At 37.6% G+C, this 23,518-nt stretch overlaps 1 protein-coding gene across 2 annotated transcripts in view; it reads right to left on the bottom strand.

Moving 5' to 3' along the window:
- Positions 1 to 23,518, bottom strand: part of ADAMTS19 (ADAM metallopeptidase with thrombospondin type 1 motif 19) — a 140,272-nt gene that overhangs the window by 93,424 nt on the left and 23,330 nt on the right. Inside the window, exons 1-5 of one of the 2 annotated variants that reach the window (XM_054054832.1) lie at positions 17,879 to 18,009; positions 12,531 to 12,696; positions 5,610 to 5,782; positions 4,591 to 4,674; positions 3,451 to 3,608 (exon numbers count right to left, since the gene is read on the bottom strand). In XM_054054832.1, coding sequence (XP_053910807.1) covers positions 3,451 to 3,608; positions 4,591 to 4,674; positions 5,610 to 5,782; positions 12,531 to 12,696 — 581 coding nt within the window. In that variant the 5' untranslated portion in view covers positions 17,879 to 18,009. Of the gene's footprint in view, positions 1 to 3,450; positions 3,609 to 4,590; positions 4,675 to 5,609; positions 5,783 to 12,530; positions 12,697 to 17,878; positions 18,010 to 23,518 lie in introns of those variants that run through there. The other variant, XM_009562964.2, reaches the window with a different exon arrangement.

The following is a 23,518-nucleotide window of genomic DNA, read 5'->3' as shown; positions in this document are numbered from 1 at the left end:
ACACTTCCACTCTTTTATTACCTTGTTTGCAATAGGGGCAATATAGGACTTAAGACTGTGATAGAGCAACTGTGTGCATGGGCCCTTTCCGGCCTTCAGTTACCTCATTAAAGTCATACAACCTATGCAGATAGCAACTGGTAATATCATCTCAGTAGCCATGAAAATCAGGGCTTATCTCTGTGCACTTCTACTAACTTAAAAGGCAAGAGGGATGTTGATGTGCTGTGGTATATTTTTTCCTCAGTTAAAAGTACTTCCTGATATGTATATCATAATAACGCTAGTTTATAACTGTGAATCAGATTTATTGGAAGAGTCCTTAAAACAATTTCTGTCTTAATTCTTACATTCTCCTTATACCTAAGCTCTGCAGAGATCTTTTCTAGCATACGTACACTATTCAAACTCTTTCTTTCTGTCTTCCTTTTACTTTATGGCACAACATTTTAAATGTGACATTACTTCATCAGAAGAAGCCAATTTAAATGTACATTGAACTTCACAGCCTGAAACAGGACTACGGTAAAGTGAAATGAACAGATTGGTAGCATATTAATACATACCATTACAGCCTGTGTGAGCAGCAGAGAAAGTTGAGGGGAGAAGCTGGTTTTGGTTTCTGTTTTATGTAACAATGCAAAAATAAGTCTTGAAAAGTACCTTTTTCATGAAAACCTTACAATGATTCTTTGTTGAATAACAGTCTCTGTTATGGACACATCATGCTCTTCGCAGTTATGCATTAAGAATTAGTTCTGGAGAATTCTCAATGCTTTATTTCTAACTGTTGGTTATTAGACATAACTGGCATGTGAAAGCACAGGAAAGCCTTTCCAAAACACTCTTGCTGTTCTATTATCACGCAAGACAAAAAATGAGGTGTGGTAAGCTTTAGGAGGTCTACAACAGAATGTGTTAGACAACTAAAACTTTACATTCTTACTTGAAAAATACCAGGTAGTTGGTGTTCATCTGTCTAAACAAAATTATTTCTCTCAATAAAGCAGGAATGCAGTCGAAAGCTCTTTGGAAGTTGTGACAAAGGAGCTTGTTCTGTGTTTGCAGAACAGAATGAGACTCTGAATTAACAAAACACACAAGTGGAGCCACACATGGGGTTAGCTATATCATAAACCTGATGATGTGCAGAGGGAGCCTGGATTAGCAAAACATTCCCACAGTCAGCAAACCGCACTGGTATGATTTATTAGCAGCTAAAGCAGCTCTGAGATGGGAGGCAGCATAGTCCAAAGAATAATACCACTGAAAAAACAAAAATGTCAGAAGAACAGAACTTTAATTTCTGGATCCAGCACTGACCTACTATCTGATAGCCAAGCAATCACTTTGCTGTACTCTACTTCAATATCCTTAACATTGATCAGAGATTTACTCAAAAAAAAAAAAAAAAAAAAAAAGAAAAGAAAAAAGAAAATGGACAGGCAAATATTGTAGGCAAAAAGCTTTTCTACCATTTAGAAACACTGCATGAAATTCAAAAAGCTCTCGTCAAACACAGTGGCTGCTAAACAAACCTCCAGACCACTGCCTCTTGACTGCCTACCTAACATCTCAACTGAATCAGTTAAGACAGTTAAGAACTTTTCCACTTCTTGCCATAAATGCTTGTTTAGGTGAAGATGAATAAGTGGGAGAAAAAAGGTGTTACATGCATTTTTCAATAGTATCTTACTACTTGTGTGATACACCTCACAAGCTAAAGAGTGCAGCCTGGCAGGGCCTGAGATGCAGGCTTGACAGGTTTGATGCTCCCTCAGGCTGCTGCTGCTGCTGCAGACACTGCTGTCTCCCTTGTCTCAAACAAGAAAGCCAAGGGATAGGTGAGAGGTCACTCAGCAATCCCACATTTCTAGCAACCAAGCAATACGCAATTGCTTGGTTATCTTTGGACAGTCACAAAGTACAACTAGACGTAAGGAGGTCTGTTCCTCCTTAGCTATGCTCATCAGTCCAATACCATGTATGATACTCGGCCATCCTTCATGCCTTGGCCCAAGTTCACTCTTTCCTATTATTCTCACCTTTCCTTTCACACCTTTCCTTGGAGACTCTTCCTCCACTGACACACTCACTGCTATTAAATTTAGTCTTGGGTCTTTATCTGAAATGTTTCTTTCCACTTTCTCATCCAAACTATGTTTTCTGATGAGCTAATGGAAATTTCTTATAGCGAACACTACTCCTCTTGTCTTCCACAGTAGTTCAGAGGAGCCTGGGTGAAGGACCACTGCTTAGTTAATAAGTAAATGTATAACAAAAACTAATCTGTCCCCTCAAAGCCCCAATACTCCATAAAACAGACAAACACAACAAAGAAAGCAGAATGGGACAGGGTACGAAGAGACAGATGTGGGCTTTTCCAAGAAAAGGTAAGGGATTAAACAGCAAAAATAGCAAGAAAGCTGTTACTACAGACAATTTGGACTCCTTCATTTCCTGCTTCAAGTAAATGACCAGCTCTCTGAAACAGAAATTTAGAGAAGCATTTTTCTGTTTGGAGCAATCAGAATGTAAACTAATTTTAAAAAAATGCATACAGCTGCCAGTGAGAATGCCCTGAATAAACGCTATAAGGCTGCACGGAAGTTTAAAAATTACATATGGTTTTAGGATGCTATGCCACCAACTTGCACAGATAGTACGATGGCATTACTATATGTCCAATAACAGGAATTTTCTTTGGAAGAGAACTCTTAAAGTCATTAAGTCCAAGGTCCACCTCAAAAAATGGGACTAAGTCCAACCCAAGATCAGCTGAACCTAATTCTGTCCTTTTCTTTACATAATGGCTTTATACTCTCTGAACATCAAGATGAACACCCCTGCAAACCCTGACAGAATCCTCTTGGGAAAAAGAGGTAAGCTGGAAGCATATTTCCTTCTGAATGTGTGAAACATCTGATGCTTAGGTGCTAGGAGGAATGGCAGATATGGGATTGCACCCTGTGGCTGCAGAGCACATGCTGTTTACATGATGTAAACACACACAATGGAACATGCTAGTTCTAGATCCATTAAAGGGAAGCATAGCTCAGTAATGAGCCTAATGTCAAGCTAATCCAGCTCTAAATGGTATAAACATTTTGCATTTTGAATAAAAGTATCTAGAGGTTTGTGTGTGCTGCCTCTTTTAAATGAAGGCATATGGAGGGAGGTGTCCAACCCATGGCCTGAGTGATGTGGCTAAGTAGAAACAAGAGAGTGACCTGTTTGTTATTTCACGTTTACCATTTTTGAACTATCACTCTGTGAATGATCTTTACCATTACTTTACTACTACCTTTGAGTTCTGTAAAGAAGCATCCAGTTGCACTCTTGCTCTTTGCAAAACTAAACCCTAACTGCTTCTTCACCTATCAGTTTCTTTGATCTAAGTCCATATTATGGCACTGCCTATTTTTCAACAATCATCTTTCAGTATTTTACCTTGTGATCAGTATGGCTGCATCAACTGAAGACATGTCTTCTCCCCAGCTTGTTGACATTTCTAAGTGTATATCGTTCTTCTTTCCAAATTCTTCATGTTGCCATTTACAAAAGCTTTCCAGCATTTTTTCCCCATGATGTCCAATATACATATCTGCCTGGAAATAAAAAAAAAAAAGTCCTTTTATTAAAATTAAATAGAATGAGGTACACTTTTTGACTGAGTTAGAAAGATATACTCCTTTTTGTGGCATAATGTATTTGTGCCAGAATGACTTGAACTTCAGTAGCAGAGACCATTTTTGTCTCATGCGAAAGTTACAGATGAAGACAGTGCACTGAGAGGCATTCAATGGATCTGTTCACCTGAACTCGTCTCATTCATTTGCTGTTTTTTCACCATTTATAGAAAAGAAAAGATTAATGATGCGAAGATCTAGAATTTGAATATGAAATGAGAGGACATTGCTGAGAGGACACTGAAGAAAAGAAACACTTTCTTATTCACTGGAAAATATAATATTTTGATATTATAAATATGGATAAGTGAATCCCTTTTTCTAATGAACTAAGTAAAATATGAAAGGTTTTCCATAGCATTTTGTAGAAAAAATAAGAAAAATAAAATATGAGATATAAACCATAGACTAACAGAAAGTATCAATCAATATATCAGCTGACTAACATTTCTTAGAAAAAAAAGAACAATAGGATTTGTGATGATGTCTGAAATCTACAATACAAGAATAGTGCTGTATCATGGCACCTTTTGTTTGTCTAGGGAATGGCTGACAAAGAACATTAGCTCTCATTCTACTGTCCTATGAGTTTAAGGGTGATTACTCTTGTTATGTAGCTATATGAATGCACAAATAGCAGATTTTTTAAGAACTAGGAAGCTTTGTTTGATTGACTTTCAACTGCAAGCACAGAAAAAATTGTATACGTGCAGCACATAAAGTAGGAGAAGCTTAATCTTTACTGGGGCTGCCCAGTAGTGTAAATAACTAAACGAAGCACAAAAGATCACTGAGAAAATTTGTCAGGCGTTAGAGCTAGTGAATACAGCAAGACTTTGAGGAACAACAGGCTAAGTGGCATTACCCTTCACAGGCCAAGACAAAGATAATATATACTTACTGGAGTCTCGTGAAGGAGGACAAGCTTAGTCACTCGAAGGTTTACTTGTAGTCCAAGACTCTTGTGCTGGAAAAGGTTAAAAACCTAAGGCAAAAAACCAGCAAATAAAAATACATGCTTCTATTTCACACAATACACTGTAGACTGAAAATAAAAGATCTCCAAAGAACCTAAAAAAATTTATCATATTCTACTGCGACTGACTGCTTTAATTTTTCCATAATTTGAATAGAACATTAAGCTAATATATTGTATCAGTCTTCTGAAGGGTAAACAGATCTTAGACAGTATTCATTCTGGGAGCACAGAAAGACCTTTTCCCTTTAATGGCTATGACCACTGTAGCCTGTTTCTCCAAATACTTACACAAGCATAGAAAACTACTCACATGAAAATTTCTGTTCAGTTAAATTCAGGATCATGGTCCAGTGGTCTGAGCTAGGACATGGCAATAACTCTTCCCATCATTCAGTGCACTTAAAGTTTTTATTTATTCTTCAGCTTACACTCCTTCTTTAGAATTACCTTCCCTTGCACTTAATAGATGCTAGTTTTCACTGCTTTATGAATTAAATGAGTGCACTGCAGCTCCGGCTATAGCTGGGAAGGTATATAATTGTCTGAGTACACTACCCTTTAGTTTTATTCAGTTACTAATGATCACACAATCCCCAATAATATCACTGCTTCATTGCATGTATAGATCATGTGAAATAATCCAACGCCCCAGCCTTCCCAAGAACATCACGGGCTTCTAAGAAGAAAAAAAAAAATCATCACGTTCAGCTCTCACTTGCTGGCTTCCTTGCTGAAGGTATAAGACCAGGCAGTACCGACAAGTCTGCAGCACCATGGTTTCATGCAGCAAAAGCATACAGAGTAAGGGTTAACAGTCTACTGATGGTCACATACTGACTGTCCCTTACAGGTGCTCAGCTAGAATAGCTAAAAGGAACAATTAAATCAGCCTGTGGTGCATGCATGGTGGTAAAACACCAAAATAATTTTGAATTTCCTACCATGTTTAAGATGGTTAAAATAAATCTTCTGGCAGCATCTGTTCCATGATAGGAAACCATAGCTGGATCTGCCACCACAACAGTTTCTATATTGTACTCCTGAGGTAACTTGTAAGAGTACCGTTTTCCTCTTCCACTTTCTGGTACTTTCTGATTCTTGGATTTTCTTTTATCTGTAAAATAAAACATTGCTTGACAAACTCCTCCTTCAGACTACTCCTACCATCACTACCTGTGATTATGGTATAACTGATTATATGGAAATGTGATAGTAATGAACTCTAATACAAACGTATTTAGCACTGCCAATGCTATGGCCTACCGAAGGCCTGTACTAATTATGTAAGCGTCAATTCACACTAAGAAAACAGCAAACTTATTTAGGTGCTCAAATAAAGTCAATCGGATTCTTTGCACCTTTCACCTGACATGATTTTATAAGAGTTTGTTTTGTGGGAGAAAACTAAATTCATATTAGAATCAGAAAATCATTAGGTTAGAAAAGACCTTAGAGATGATTAACTCCAACCATACCTGTCCACTACCAAATCATGTTCCCAAGTACCTCATCCATATGCCTTTTAAACACATTCAGGGATGGTGACTCAACCACCTCCCTGGGCAGCCTGTTTGAGGGCAAAATAGTCTCACTGACATTGTAGAATTGTTATTTGCCCATCTTCATAAATCACAGAGAAAACATCTTGGTTGTGCCTTAGCATAAAAGATAATAAATATCAATTTGCCACAAATCCAATATTAAGAAAAGAGGTGGAATGATTAAGTGATTTGCAAAGATGAAAGATGAATAATGAAGAATGACACGTAGTACATAGATCTTGATTTTTGATCATAGATTTTGTTGGAAACAAAAATGTGACGTTTTACTAACGTGACTTCAAAGTCAGTGATGCAGCTAACGTAAAACAACAAAACTAAACCTTGAAAATAGGATTCTAAATCTACAGAAGGCTCCAAATCGAAACCATGTTACATTTATGGTAAGCTAGAGCTCACTACTCTTGTTAATCTTAACTTTCTTCTCCAGAATCACAACAAAATCCCCTTTACTATTACTGTACAAATGGAAAAAGATGCACTAATTACACAGAAACAGGCCACAAGATGGTCAGATATGTATACAGCAGTCAGTAATACTTAAAATAATTTCATTTAAAACAAAATATAAAATGAAACTCCCTGTTGTAATAGCCAAATTCTGTTAAATCCTCTCGAGAGGACATAAAACGTCTGGGACTGATCTCACTGAAGTCACTGAAATCAAGTGAAATTTTTTCCAGCTTCCACAATGGAATATTGGGCTCTCTGTTTACAACAAAAGTAATGCTTGAGATGGCAATTATAAACACATGTTCTGGAAACAATCAAATATTCAGAAATGTTGAGGAAATGTTTTGCAATTAATCAGTCTCATCTCTAATAGGAAAGTTCCTGCAGTTCATTTTATAACACATGACTACTCTCCAAAAAATAAATCACTCTTCAGGAAAGTGCTAAAAATATGCCTTAAAAGTCACTGAAACCACAAATTAACTTTAAAATATAAGATACTAGGGGAAGGAGGATACGTGATTTAATATAAAATATATGTAATACAGATTTAATGTAAATATAATGTAGGAATACACTTAAATGTAAATAGTATAAAGTAGCCACACTTTAAAAAGGTCACCTGTCTTTTTCTGTAGTCATCTGCTAAAGATTTTATATATAGATGAGTGATTTAGTCCATCCTGCTACATTTTAGAAAGTCTTCCTGATTGCTGACAAAGAAAAACTTATGAACACCGATAAGCATATCTATTTACTAAAAGTAAAATAAGTTTTGGTGTTCAATTGCTTATTAATAGAAGCAATTTATAAATTCATAAGCTAGCTAAAATAATTTTAATCTCTCTTATTTCAATCCCTCAGACATTTGTTTGGTCTTATATGAACAGCTAGCCTGTAGCTCTACTTGTGTTTGCTAACTGTGGATCTACAGCCTAGTTTATAAAACATTATGTGTGTTTTCATCACTCTTTTGAGAATAATTTTTAATGAAACTTCTATGTCAGGATTTGCGCAAAAATTCCCCACACCCTATAAGCTATATAGCAATAACTTACCATCCAAGCATCTAATGCTGCAAGAGTAGGCTGTAGATCTAACTTTAAACAGTAAACTCATTTGGGTTAAGAGAGATCTTTCATGAGCCATCTGGTCAATCTGTCTTACCCCTAGAAGAAGTGACTGATTCCAGTGCATTTTCCATCAACATAGTTTATTCATGGTTCACTTCTTTGTAAAAAAAAAACCAGCAGTTTGGGGTCAAAAACTTAAAATTTAATATTAGAATGGCTGTTCAGTGAAGCCTGCTAACATACCTCTCCAAAAGTTTTTGCTAGTTGTCCATTTTTATATAGAATTGACAGTAAGCAGCCCACAATAAAATACATCATTATGCCAAGCACTAAGGTCACCACAGTCCCATAAACTGTTGAAACCTCTGTCTTTCAGGATTGTAGTGGATAAGACGACTGCAGAGCTCTGTAGACAAGCTGGCTATGAGGGGCAGTGCCCATTATTTGCCTCAGATATCTGCTGGGTTAACAAACCAAAGGACAATCTGTTCTTGGCCAGTCAACCTTTTCCAAATTGCTGGCAGAATTCCTTATCACATGAGGTCTCATTTATGTGAAAATTTTAGCTCTTCCCTAAGACTTTAAAATAAATTAAATTAGCAATTTTGGTATTCAAAGAACTGCCATAATTACTGCCACATAACAGGCAAAACAGGCTTTAGACATAAACACTCATAAATAAGTAAAAATGACTAAGAATTGATCGTTATTGAAGGTAGAGTATGTAGGAGAGAATAAATCCTGCAAAAACCCCATATTTGCATCACTAATGCATGTGCTAACAAAATAAAAGTCAGATTAACTGATAAAACTGCTTCTTGGGATTAAAGATGCATAAATTCATCTTAAAAATTTAATTAAATTGGCAAAATAGAAATTAAATGCTACAGAAGGGTTCTTCTATGTTTTTTACAAATATAGAAAATATGAAGATTACATTATAATTTATTAAACTCAGTTGAGTGAAAGAAAAGTTAGAAACACGCCAGTACTCCAGCAAGAAGGCTAGAAACATTGCAGCAAGTACACTTGACGTTCAAGAGAAAATAACAATAAGTGTTAACAAAACAACAAAAATTCACACCCTCCCACGCCCAAAAGAGTTGAAAACCCAGCTACTATAACCACAGCTTGCATAAAGTATCTTAGCCAACATTAAGAATGGGCTATGAATACAGGACTCCTGGACACTTAGAAGTCCTCAGGCACAAAAGCATTCCTTGAGTACATCCACATTAGGCCCAGACCACAGAGTATTCACCATCACTCCTCTGGCTTTCTTTTCTTAAGGAAAAGAAAATGGTTACCCCAGCTATACAGAAATTGTAATATTCTGGCTAGGTGTGGAATATTTAGGAGCTCTGGAAGCCATAAGCTATACCTCCACTATGGTTTAGATAGGGATTTAAATGTCTTAACACAGAGCGACAACTTGTTTCTGACTCGAAGAATGAAAATCAATACCTCAAGCAGTACCAGTCTCCATCTAGTGCATTATCACAGAACAAGACCTATGGCCAAGATTGTTTATGCATTTTACTACATAATTATCACATGGAAACAGGCTGTAGAAACAACACAGCTCTCCCAGCTGACTGCCCAGTCTACATCACATAAAATTAAACTTCTGCGTCTGATCCAGAAAAAGTAGCAGCCTTTTTCCTGCAAAGTAGCATCACTCTAAGAGAAGATGCACAATCTGCTCATAACTCAGAGCAATGTATTGCCAGAACTGAAAATTAAAAAGAGGAAATTTCCAGTCTCCGAAATACAGAAGTGATTAAAAATTCTGATCTACTGTATCCTGGAGAACAGCTCTTGCTCACTAGTCTGCGTGAAAAGGAATTACCATTTGAGCAGATCATTTTTTCCATCCTCAAAGTAACCTAGGATATTACCACGAGTTACATTCACTATATGAACAACTTCAGCCTGGACCAAGTGCTTCAGGTTAAGCAGAAGGAAAAGAGCTTAGCTTTCCAATGTGGACCTTCGCTCTAACAGCAACTGCTTCTTGCACATGTTTATCTGTAACACACTTGTGAACTGGTTGCTTTGAAAGGTTTCATGGGCCATGTGCTAAACAGAGATGTAAACTGTGAGGTCTGTGCGTGTGCAACTGGCTCACATATGTAATTAAATCATACACAAATTCAACAAAAGGATAAACACGCTCACTTTCACAAATCCAGAAAGCATCTGCTTTTGCTGGTACAATTCTCTCCCTCCCCTAATTAACAGGAAAAATCCACCCCATTCAAAAACCCAAGTTTTTTTGTTCTCTCCAAAGAAGCTAGTCTGTGTAGCATCTTTCAATCCAGCCCACAACAGTAACAGACAATAAACAATACCTTCTTTGATTGCCTCTTCTGGTTCTGCATGCAAAGCTTTTATTTCCAATAGTGATCCTTCAACACCTCCAGCACAGATGTTCATTCCTTCTAATAATTACTATTCATCACTGGCAATAGACATTTGCTTGATAGGTAGCCAGTCTTTGAGATCAATTTGGCTCAAAACCAGCAGCATAAATACCTGTCCCAGAGCATGTATTCTGACACACGGCTACTGTAGAAGCAAGAGATCCTGTTGTAAGATAGGTCCATATTGCTGAGAACTTGCCGTATTGCTGAGATAATAGCTTCTCTGTAAGACAGCTACATCTCTACCCAAGGCACCTGTGCATAACCTGAGAGTTTGACAGCCCCATAGAATCATCTCTTTTATCTTTGCTTCATTTTAGGATTTGACTTTAAATTCTCAAATACTGCTGTAAAAGCTTATTTTTGTTGCTTCAACTCACCTTTAAGACGGTGCCTGTACCATGAATGCTTTCAGGACATTCGCTAACTGCATGTCACACCAGCTCCGAGCACAGACAGAGCTTTTATGCATGTAACTTACTGCAGCCCTACTTAGTAATTACTAATAACCTGTAGCAGCAGAGTGAGGGACCAGTCTTGCTAATACAACAGCATCAGTTAGAAATTGCAGATATTTATACCCCCTGGTAATAACACTATGCCAGCAGGTGCTAAACAGCTATGTACATCTTGAGTTATTTTGAAATTTCAGGCTGGTGGTAGAGGTAGTGAAACATTTCAACCAAATATTTTATCTGTGTTGACAGGTTATTTGGACCAAGTCAAAGCCTTGGGCCTAAAATCGTTAGAACAAACTAAGCTAACTTTCCCATTTTAGAGCAGAAGAGAAAGTGAAAGGATGACTGGTAATGAACATGACACAAAAATAATGTCCTTACAGAAGAGTTTTTATTTTTACTGGTTTTCAAGCACATCATTGTTTGCGATTTATCAGATGCCCCTCTTCCCTTTCCCAGTGCACTCATCATGCACACTTTTCATTTTCTCACTCCCAAACACATGCAGGCATGCATGTTCTAACTCATTTATCACTAATGAGGAATAAAAACCAGCTTTACTTTATGTGAACAACTTTTTCTTCTTAGACAATATAATTTTAGATAAGCAGGACAACATAATACAATGCGTAGAAGAGAAATATGGAGACCACTGTAGGAAGTTACTTGTCATTTACTTAGTCCCTCTTAGTAACTACAAAAAGAGCCTTGTTTTGCTAATTCATCTTTTATTTTAACCTATTCATGGATGCCTAATTATAAAAACAATACTTCCAAAATGGGAAAAAAACCCCTGTTACCTTTATTTTGCAGGCATATAAAACAGACAGAGCAGCATAAATGTTCAGAAAGAATCCCATAGTCACAGAAAAGTTTAGTCTGGAAGAGGTCTCTGGAGCTTAGCTAGACCAGCCTCCTGCTCCAGTCAGGGCAATCTCAAAGACCACCTCTCTTAGAGCCACTGTTTTGTAAATGTCTAAGGATGCAGATGCCACAGCCTCTTTTGGCAGTCTTTTCCAGTGCTAAGCATTCTTACGCCCAACTGAAATTTCCTTGAATGCAAGTTACAACTTCAATCTTTCATCCAGTCATATGGAAAGTATGGCTTCATCTTCTCTCTGCAGCCTCTTAGGCACCAGGACACTGCAGCTGCATCCTTCTTTTACCTTCATTTATCTTTTTGAAATAAGCCAGTTCCTCCTGCCCTACCCAAAATATAATATAACCCAGCTCCCTAGCCATATCAGTGCATCTCTGCTATTTCCACTTTGTCAGAGTCTTGCTCATTCCAGGTTAGGAGACATGAAACACCTATAAATGTGCACTTATTCTGGTTTATTTTCCGGGGGAAAAAAATATTTGTCATAGCAATATTAAAAACATCCTCAGTTCATGCTGTGATCAAAAGATTGAGATGTCTTCTAACCTTTGAAGAAGAGAAGCTGATGGTGAAACCCAAACAACATGTCACCTTTCACAAAAGCCATTTTTCCCTTTTCCATTGAAAACTATTATGTCATCACCATGTGCAAAATCATTCTACTTCAACTTCTTCTACCCACCTTTGAGGAAGACACATTAGAATTGTTTCATACAGTTCTTCTAAGTGACAATCATAGAACGAGAACACTGTTATAAAAAAATCAACTTAGCATTAGACCCATTTCTAAGTTCAGGACTCATTACTAACCAAAACTAAGATGAACTGCTGTTCCTCAATGGTCAATTCCCTCATGAGAAACAGCAGCCTCATCGTGCCACCTCAAAATATACCATAAGTTACTGCCACAAGAATAATCAGATATGCTTTTCTTAGGGGTTGTTTTCAACTACTATCTATGTATCTTAAAAATTTGTCTGCTACATTAGATCTTTTCAGTGAGATTCGTATATTACCTGTAACAACACCACAGTACTGATTCTGAGAAGCTGCCTTTTCAGTAATTTTCTCCTCTATGGACCTTTTTCGTCTGTACACCCTGTGTGCATGACCTGTCACAGCCAAAGTGCGATTCAGTGGCTCAATAAATATGAAGTCCTCATTAATCTGTATAAACCCCATCTGCAAAGAAAAACAAAAGGGAAACATAAGATAAGAATTTATGGAAGTATGAAGTTGTGCACTGTCCTGCAGAAATAAAAAACCCCACAAAACTCCACTTAAGAAAACCCTTTGTTTTAGTAACCTTACCAGCAAGGTGACTACCTTTACATTTTACAAGCTCTTCTACTTATGTGAACTGGAATAAATTTCATTTATTTCAACTAAATCTATGTGGGTGGGTGGCTACACGCCAGTAGCAGATGCACGGTAAAAGATTTGGAATGTTAAAAGTTTGCTTTGGGAGACCCATGGGGTCATTTAAATATGTACAGCATGTACAGAAAAGTCTATACACTAGTTTTATTACTCAGTGTATAGCCACATTTTCAGATAACTATATTTAATGAAATAAGAGGAATAATTTAGGGCACAAGAATAAATCCTGAACAACTACGAAGCTGGAAAAGGCATCTCATTACCCTCTTTCTATACTTTTTCAATATTTTTTTTTTTTCAGTATAGAGAAAGGCAGCAATCCCTCCTTGGTTACCAGCAGCTAAAACAGAAAAACACTCTAATAAAGTCATTTAGATGCTTAGCTTCCCCCCTGCCATAACATATTTATGCACACAAACAAACATAAAAAGCTAACACCAGATACGTATCTAGTAACTACAAGAGTGTAACCGAAGTTAAAAAAAATACTGTAAAACGCATTTATAGAAATATCATACAAATCTAACTTGGCTCAAATTGTTAAGCTGCCAAAAAACACAAGTTCCTATCAAGAGTAAAGATGGATACAGCAATGTTTTGTGGGCTTTTTTCCTCCTAGAAAATCTCATTGGCATGAGATCTCCAAACTTAAAAACCTATCAAACAGTTTTGCTGCAGAGAGAAAACAATATGGTATATCTGGCTAACAGAAGCAAAGTTCTTTTATGTATGTCTCCATGTAGCATGAATGAGCAAAAGAATTTTATTTCTCCTGGAATTATGTAAAGATCATTATCACATTGGATACTCTGCCTGACATATGGATAAATCATCAACAAGAAATCCTGTACCAAACATGAAAACAAAATGAAGTTTTGTAGGTGGTGCAAAACACAACTTACATCCAATGTAAGTGGGTGTTACTTTAAAAAGAAAAAAAAATACAATCTCTGCACAATTAGATTACATAAATGTGAATATATGTATTTATTTTCTCAATTAGCTACACTAGCTGCAGAATGAACAGATGTTGAAAGATCATCACTAACATCAGAAACGTAAGAGTAGATGGGTTTGTTTGGCTGTTCCAACTCCTTCTTGCACTTTTTAGGACAGTTTGTCATCATCATGAGGTTTAAATGTCATATGTTTAGGTGATTAGCTACTTACGTGCTGCTAGGTACTTCAAGCACACCTACCAGACACCACTTCTACATATCTTGAATAATTTTACCTTTACATAACAATATAAAATATAAATAATGTTAAATGCATTTTCTTTTTAAAAGCATGGTTCTCAAATACTAGTAAAATGTAGAAACTATTTTTTGTATGATTTTTATGACTAATGCTGAATTTCACTCAGGCATAGATTTTTTTTATATATATATCGTTATTTTTCCAATGAAACATGCTGACAAACTCTGGATATGGAACAAGAATAGCTGCCCATCAGCTGGTGCTCCAGGTTTTCCCTCTCCACCTACAAAATCCGAGGCCTAAGGCCACTCTGAACAAGGACTCAATCACAGCACATTTGCCATGTTTCTTCTGTCTTTATTCTCTTTGCTGAAAAATTAAACCAGGGCTTTGAGATGCTCATCTTCAGACTGCCGTCTAGGCACACCGAAAAGCTGTGCTAGGATCACTAATATTTTAAGTTTTTTCTCAGCTCTTTGTATAATCTAAAGGTTAATCCATTGGTAGAGAACTACGAAAATTACTGCCAATCTCCAGAGTCAGAAGTTAAAGAACTGAATGCTCATGTAAAGCTTATTGAACAAAATTTACCTCAGTTTTATATATTCAAATGCGTCATTTTTAGACAAGTCCAGATAACCAAATAATCTCTGTGATCATTTTGACCGCTTCTGAAGTAAATGTGACTATTTCTCCATCTCTTGGACAATTTCACAGGTAGAAAAGGGAGGAGGAAGCCATATCCTTGCCAACCAACCCCTTATTTTTTTTAATGATCTTTAGAAATGGAGTTAAGAAGACCTTCTACCATTAGACTAAACACAGAAAGCAGAAAAAAATCAATACTATGCTTTATAGCAACACAATTTCAACATGTTTTCAGATATTGGATGCCAGGACCAAACACACAGTCAAAGGAAGATTAGCAAATGTAAAGAAAAGTAATATGCATCTGGTGTAAAACTGTAAGTGAATTCTGAGGAACTGATCTTTCTCCCACCATCTGAAATTCTATAAGTGCTCAAATGCTCACAGCTGCAACTGAAAAGGCTACCAGGATGGTGGACTTCTCTTACGCAAGGATAACATAACATGCCATTTTTCCCTCTGCATTCGTGTATCTCTGCATTATCAAGTTTCTTACCTGAAATAAAATAAAATTTAAATGTAGCACACATACATCTCAGCAGACTTCAAGCCCAAGACAATATCACTTGGCAAAAAATTCCTCCTAAGGGCCTCCTAAGTAAGGATAAACTGGGCACTTGCTCTGCATTTTATTTACTTTAAACACAGAGAAATAATACACAGAGCAGACTTCATGAAATTAGCACATAAAACATTACATGGACACTCTGAAATAGCCTCACATCCACCACATATAATTTAAAGTGGGGACTTGCCCTCATAAATAAAATCTTTCCACAACATGCATTCACATAATATCAAGACTGTTCAGTTTCTTAAAAGCAACAAATGCAAAAAAGCCATGTGGAAACACTCATCCTGAATAAAAAATAATCTTTTGTATTATCTAAAATAAAAATTGTTCACATCTGACATATGCCAATAATCACAAAAGGTTGGCAGATCAGAATTCTTCTGAAATACAAAAGCTGGGGTTTCTTACACCCAACTGGAAAAATCGTAGATGAGAAATAAAGAAAGAAAAGCATCTGAATATTTGGAGCAACTGCATTTCATAAGAGACATTAGGATGGAAGCCCCTATGCCTTCTTATTTCTTACACCTACTTTAGAACATTCATGCTAATCTTTTTCTTCCCAACTTTTCTTTCCTATTTGGAGTATACATAAGGGTTTTAACATTCTGTCATGCATTCTACAAGAACCAAAGGTAAGCCTACTGTCTCTGATAATGTTATATTACACTGACAAGTTATACAAACATAAATGTGAGGTAAATTTGTGAAGACCACCTATGCGTATAGTTCCTAGATACCGTGTATAAGCCAGGAAATGTCAAGTTTAGCAGAGTTTTCTTTAAACTTAGATACTCTTCTTTGCATACCAATTCAGAGTGACAGGTTGTTATCTTTCAAAGTTGAAACAATGCAGATTTTGAACATAATACTGTTTCCTGCAGAATTAATACAAATAAGGCAGCGAAGGAACGTGAGAAAAATTAACACAGTTTCCTATAAACAGGACCTGAGAAGCAAGAAAAGAAGGGAATATATTTCCCTTGCTATCATTTTCACAAAAAAACAGGGTAACAGAAGAATATCCACTAGCAGATATCACAGTCAGAGATTAAGTCATTCCCATCTTAATATCCCAAAGACATGGGGCACAGACAATCCTGCGTCAAAAGAGAGACTTAATATAACACAGGACAGTTATGAAAAAGCATTTTGCCAATACTGAAATGCAATAACAAATGCAGATGACATAACACAGACTTCAAAGAAGTGTTAGAACATTGAGGCTTTTTTACGTTTTTAAACAAAGTAGTTACCCAGCTCTAAAGGATTAGTCTCAATGGTCTACAATTTATCACTAGTTGCTTATGTAGTAGCAGTTTCTAATCCTGCAGCTTGATAGGTCAAAGCAAAATATTGCATTCTCTGAACAATTCACCAGGGTGGTGGATTGACCTGGGCTAGCTGCCAGATGCCCACCCAGTCACTGTCCTACTCCCCCTCCCCAACAGGACAGGAGGAGAGAATAAGATATATCTTTTAAAAAGCTCATGAGTCAAGACAAGGATAGGGAGATTATTTAGCTACTACCTCTCTTAACAGGCAAATTAAACTTGACTGGCAGCAAATTAATTAATTTCTTGCCAGTTGAAACATATTTGGAGTGTGAGAATGTCCTGCTTTTGGCTAGAATAGAGTTAATTTCCTTCCTAGTAGCTAACATAGTGCTGTTTTCCATTTAGTATGAGAATAATGTTGAAGACACACTGATGTTTTTAGTTGTTGCTAAGTGAGATTTATATTAATTCAAGGACTTTTCAGCTTCTCATGCTCTACCAGCAGGGAGGTGCACAAGAAGCTGCAAGGGGAGTATAGCCAGGAGAGCCGGCCGAATCTGGCCAAAACAATGTCCCGTACCGTGTATCTTGCTCAGCATGTATACTGGGAAGTCAGACAGAGGACAGCAATCACTGCTCAGAGATAGGCTCGGCATCAGTCATTGAGTGGTGAGCAACTGCATTGTGCATCACTTGTTTTGTATATTCTACTATATTTATTATTAGTAGTAGTATTACTATTATTATTATCTCCTTCTTACTGTCCTATTAAAATGTCTTTATCTCCGCCAATGAGGTTTACTTTTTTTGTCTTCCTCCCTCCCGACCAACTTGGGCAGGGGAGAAGGGCGGAGAGCGAGTGGTTGAGTGGTGCTTAGTTGCTAGCTGGGCTCAAACCATGACACAGAAACAAAGACAAATACAAACAACATCTTCCCTCCCATGTTCTGAGCACTAGAGGACAGGTAGGGAACAGGGGGTACAATTTCTCTCTGCTGCTCCTTCATAGAATCATATAATCATAGAATCATTGAGATTGTAGAAGACCTCTAAGATAATCCAGTCCAACTATAAGTCCAACACCACCATGCCTGCTAAACCATGTCCTGAAGTGCCATGTCTACAGACCTTTTGAACACCCCCAGGAATGGAGACTCCATCACTTCCCTGGACAGCCTATTATTGCAGTTAGGTAAGGGTTCTTGTGGAACATGGCAAAATAGTTACAAACTATAAGCAGATGAATTATTAGTAAAAATTAGTCAAAAATTAATGATTTACTTACAAACAGCAAGACAGTTCAGTAACCATTATCGTTAGGGATAACAATGAAGCAGCCTTCATGGCCCTTTGTTGTAGCATGGCTAGGAACGAAGCTTAGCAGGCATTCTTGCGACAACAAATGTAGGTTTGTTGCCGCATTTTGACACTTTGCCACAGGTTTCACGTTTATTTATACAGGTTTGCATCCTGCCACGCAAGGCCAATACGTGCCAGGAGGCGGGCTCAACTCCGTCCTTAAGTTATATAATCACTGCTTGTTATTGCTCATGTGCAAACCCCAGTTGAGAGTCTTTCCCTCCTCGTAAGGGTCATTACTTGTCTTCCTTTGTCTTCCTCACTTGTCCTTTGGCCACCTTTGGCTGTGTTCCCAATCATTGAAGGTCTCTTGCAACTGCAAGTTTCATAACTTGAATGGGAAACACAGTCGAGTAAGCACTTCTTACAGTTCCTCATTGTTTTTAACACAGCCTTTCTCTTGTGATGTATTAATTGCTGGTCAGGCATTTGCTTAAACTTGCTACAATTCACTGCTTTCTCAGGCGCTTGCTTAAACTTACAACAATAAAATACACCACTTTACCTCTACAGATCAAGTTATTTTCCACCTCCTACTACAGCTCTTCCAATGCTTGACCACTCTTTCAGTAAAGAAATTTTTCCTAACATCCAATCTAAACCTCTTTTGGCACAACTTGAGGGCATTCCCTCACATCCTATCTATTGTTACTAACCTTCCTTCCTTTCCAAAGACTGCAGTCCCTTAGGATAAGACTGCACCAGGATAAGTTCTCCAGGACCTGCAGGGTCCTTCAAGTCATGCCCACCTGCTCTGATCTGGCACTCTTCATGGGGAGGATGGCATGGAGGACCCACAGTGGGGATATCTGCTCCGACATCTGGAGCATCACCACCTTCTCCACCTCCTCTACCCTTTGCGTCTACAGGGACATTTCTCACACTTTTTTTCCTTACTCCTCACACTGCTGGGCAGTGGTTTACCTTTTCCTGTTCCCAGGGGTGCTGCAGACTTCTTTGAGGGGCTCATCTATGGCGTGTGGCCAGTCCACTGGAGCCTGCTGGAACCAGCCATGGCCAGCACAAGCAGTCCCTAGTGTCAGACCATCCACAGAGTTCATGCTTGCATGGACAGAGGCATACCTAATAACGGTGTGTTCCTGTAAATGAATTATAGATTCAAAATTTCCTAATTCTCAGCTGAAGTAAACTCCTACCATGCTACATCTTCCCTGTTTTCTCACTAATCTTTTCTCTCTTCATCCATTCAGCAGGCATCTTAAACTAGATTTCAGTAATAAATGAACACAGAGTTGCATGTCACGGAGCAATAAGAATTTTTCCTGCAGTCCACTGCTGGCTATTTTGTGAAGCAGATGCACACAGTGTGCAAGGACAGGCTGAACAGAATTGTACTTCTTCCATATTGCCATACATAAATGGCACCTTCCCACCACACTGCCCGAGCTAAATGCCAATACTGTCATTGGAAAAATGCATCCCTATCAAATGTAGAAAATTTACATATAATACATGTAGTTTAATGAACATATTACAACTATCAGCACCAAAATATCCATGTTGTCTGCAGTATAAAAACGACAGGTTTTCTTCCAAGTACAATACAAAATACAATTCTTGTTCACTAGTTGAATACATGCTAGTTTTGAAACACATTCTGGTAATCTTAGACTTTGTACTATTTGCAAAATATTTCAGACATGAAGATCTATTCTTGACTAAGGAGGCAAAAACATTAATTTGCACATTGGTACCTCACTCTCAATACGGTTTTCCTCCATGACTTTAAAAGATTAAATTTAGTATCATGATTTTAAAAATGTTATCAAGATCTGACTTCAGCTGAAACACAAGAAAGATACAACTCTCCAAATCTTTCTAATGCCTGAATAACAAGGTAAGAAATTAACATGTTCTTGTAATTCAAATGTACTACAGCTTTCCATCTTTAAGTATCTTCATAGTTGAGGGCTGAAGAATGACTCAAAAGTGCTGGCAACTTCTGTCTTCAATAAACCGCATTTCTGGGCTTTGCACAGCATACATATTGCACTTCTTCTAGAGGTTTTCCCTATCTACCTGCTCACTCCACACTGATGCACAGAGTTAGGAGAAGTCATAGCAAGGACAGAGTCATTATTATCTCTGTTAACTGTCTTTCACCCGCCAACACAGCATTCGATCAATTCATTTCTGGGATTTTTTTTAGCAGTAGGACTGCACCCTAAGAAAGTCCACATATATGCACAACACCTTATAGCCCTGATAGAAGAAAAACATTCAGACTGTTATGCAGAGACTACTGACTTAAATCCATGCATAGAATAATAGAATCATAAAATTATTTGGATTGGAAGAGACCTCAAAGCCCATCCAGTTCCACTCCCTGCCATGGGCAGGGACACCTCCCACTGGATCAGGCTGCTCAAAGCCCCATCCAACCTGGCCTTGAACACCTCCAGGGAGGGGGCAGCCACCACTTCTCTGTGCAACCTGGGCCAGTGCCTCACCACTCTCACAGGAAAACATTTCTTCCTAACATCTATTCTAAATCTTGTCTCTTTCAGCTTAAAACCATTCCCCCCTCATCCTATCCCTGCACTCCCTGAGAAAGAGTCCCTTCACAGCTTACCCGTAGCCCCTTTCAGTACTGGAAGCTGCTCTAAGGTATACTTTGAGCCTTCTCTTCTCTAGGCCGAACAACTACAATTCTCTCAGCCTGTCCCCATATGGGAGAAGGTACTGGACCTCAAATTTAAGTTCTGTATAAACACTTTTTCCATGGCTTTTAAATCCTTCCAAATTTTTCTGCTTCCTCTCTGGTTTAAAATACACGCTACCAGGAAACTATAGGAAAATCATTCTTTATAGGATGCTGCTCTTATGATGTTTAAGATGATGACTACTTTTATCGAAACAAGTTGTTGTTGCACATGCAAAGGATTTCTTCATTTTTGTTAGATATGAATAAAGCAGAATAGTGAAGCATGCAAAATTGAGATGAGTTTGCATATTCTTACACATTTCAACAGGTGCTATTCTTCACATAACCTTACTCAACTGAGCAAGAATGTCTGAAGCTGATAGTGGAGAGTGAAGTGTAAGCTGATCAGAGAAAGGACACAAATCCAAAGCAATACAATCTGTTGAAAAGAAAATGAAGTAAAGAATACCAATGGATAAATAAACTAGGGATATCAGGTCCACCCAGAGGGTCTGTGGTTGTTAACCCTCAAAATTCCATTTGCCCATTAATTCACTGCCAGCCAAACCATAAGATGTTGGGCATTTCCTCTAGATTCCAAATTTCATGTTTCCTACACAGAAATAAAATAGTTCGGTTTTAAGACCTAAGTCTCCCCCTATAAACACATTATTAGAAATTACTGCTGTCTTTGGTACAAGTTCTGCTTAAAATGCCAAAATTCTTGTATTTGCTATGATTTTTAAACTGTCCTCAGAGTGCAGGACAATAACTAAACAAAGTTCAGTCTACTTAAGAAGTGACCACAAGCAATCATTGACTTCCTCCATAATAAAAAGTATTTTAATAAGACTGTTCATGCAATAAATTGTTTCATTACACAAGTTCAAGATCTATTACAATATGTTGCCAGTTATTTCAGATGTCAGCTTTACTGAATGCAAGTATCTAAAATAGATTTTAGCATTTCTGCCGTTAGCGCTTGGAGATGATGTTTAAAATAGTTTCATTTCTCAGGAGATTTTTAGAGGCTTATCTCTCAACAAAAATACATAACTTACACCATTTTTTCAGAATCTCCCTTTCTCAGATATTGACATTCTGTTTCTTGATTAAATTGTTTTCACTCTGTTTTGCCAGGCTGGCTTATGACTTGCATCACAGATAAATTTGCCTGTTGCCAATATTAAGAACACAATCACATCTATGTTAAGTACATATGAACAACTGGACTGAGCTAGAACAGAGATCCACCATGTACAGTATCCTGTCCTTAGCAGTAACAGGTGACAAGAAAGAACGTAAGAACAGGCTAACAATTAGTTTGTATGCTCACAGCCTACAGGAAACCCCCGTAGGGAACTGGTACGAGTGGCTTTACAGGATGCAGAAACTTCAACTCCAGTGGAAATAAACAGAACAATTCTTTCTCCTCTCATTTACAAGATTACAAGTCAAAAAAGCACTATCAAAGAGTTATTTACCATATAGGAAGGATTAAAGTTCTAGAGTATGAAAAAGGCTGACAAGATACAAAACTAGTTAGCTTTCTTTTTTCCAAACTCCGTGAGTGAGATCTCAAAATTATATGAAGACCATTAACAAAATTACAGTAAGACAAACATGGAAAAGGATCTACTAAGATCCTGATGTACTGAAAAGTGGACAGAGGGTTATTTAATTTTCCATCACTCTACTTCTTTGACATTTACTTTAAAGAGCATCCTTTTTTTTTCCAATTCATAATGAGTAAAATACACACACTGCTCTTATGACCCCTGCACTGCCAGTTTATAGACATTGCTGGTTGAGTTCAGTGCCATCCTTCAGCAGACTAGAACTTGAACCAAGAGTTTTGTAGCTTTGCAAATGACTCAAGGTTGTCAAGTGCTTACCAGTAATCTTAGAAACTGTAAAAGATTGACAGCCTCCTAAACATTACTTGAGAACTGTGACAAAATTACCCTACCTTGGAAACCAGGCAATTGAGGCAACATAGAATTACAGAATCACTAAGGTTGGAAAAGACTTCTAAGATCATCCAGTCCAGCCCCCAGCCCAACACCACCATGCCTACTAAATTATGTCTTGAGGCGCCATGTCTACACGTCTTTTGAACACCTCCAGGGAAGGAGACTCCACCACTTCCTGGGGCAGCTTGTTATACAGTCACAACTGTGAAAGTGACTGGATCGTGAAATACACACTGATTCTTATTCCAGTTTACACACACTCGCTAGGACCTCAAGAAAGGCTGCTTTGATACAGCTACGTTTTCCCCATTAAACATAAACTTGTATTTTGCAATCTGAAGTCCCTTTGCACATCTCCATTCTTTCATCCCACTGTGCAAATGCCATTCTTACTCATGTGCCACGTAACCAGAACTACTCAAAATAAAACCTTGACCCCTGAAATCTCCTATACTGTTACCAGCAATACTTATTCTTGCTTGCTACACTGCCAAAGTGTACCTCTCTCTTCATGGCCAGCTGGACTGCCCATATTTCTTGCAGGTAATGTGAAGCACAAGAAATCATTTCTTTACACAAAGCACTGCCATTCAGCTGCTTGTTGGCATCTTGCCTCTGTGTAGTGCAGAATGTTCCTCATGCTTCAGCTGCTGTTATAAGACAACAGACATTCAAGGTATATTTTAGGCTGCTGGAGATAAATTACATCATTTTTAATTCTAAGACACATAGCTCTAAACTGCTAGCTGCACTGGTAAGACATAAAAGACACAAATAATTCTATAAAGGCCTTTTTACACATGGGGCATTTACAGAGTATAAATAATCTCAGTTACATGGATAATTTTTCACATTGGATGTATTCTTAATTTATGCAAAAGGCAACAGCAGAAATGTCTGAGTTCTGTTTAATGTATTCTTCATGATG

This window comes from Cuculus canorus, chromosome Z, assembly GCF_017976375.1.
Source record: "Cuculus canorus isolate bCucCan1 chromosome Z, bCucCan1.pri, whole genome shotgun sequence".
NCBI classification, from domain to species: Eukaryota; Metazoa; Chordata; class Aves; order Cuculiformes; family Cuculidae; genus Cuculus; species Cuculus canorus.
This window is presented reverse-complemented; position numbering and strand designations above follow the sequence as displayed.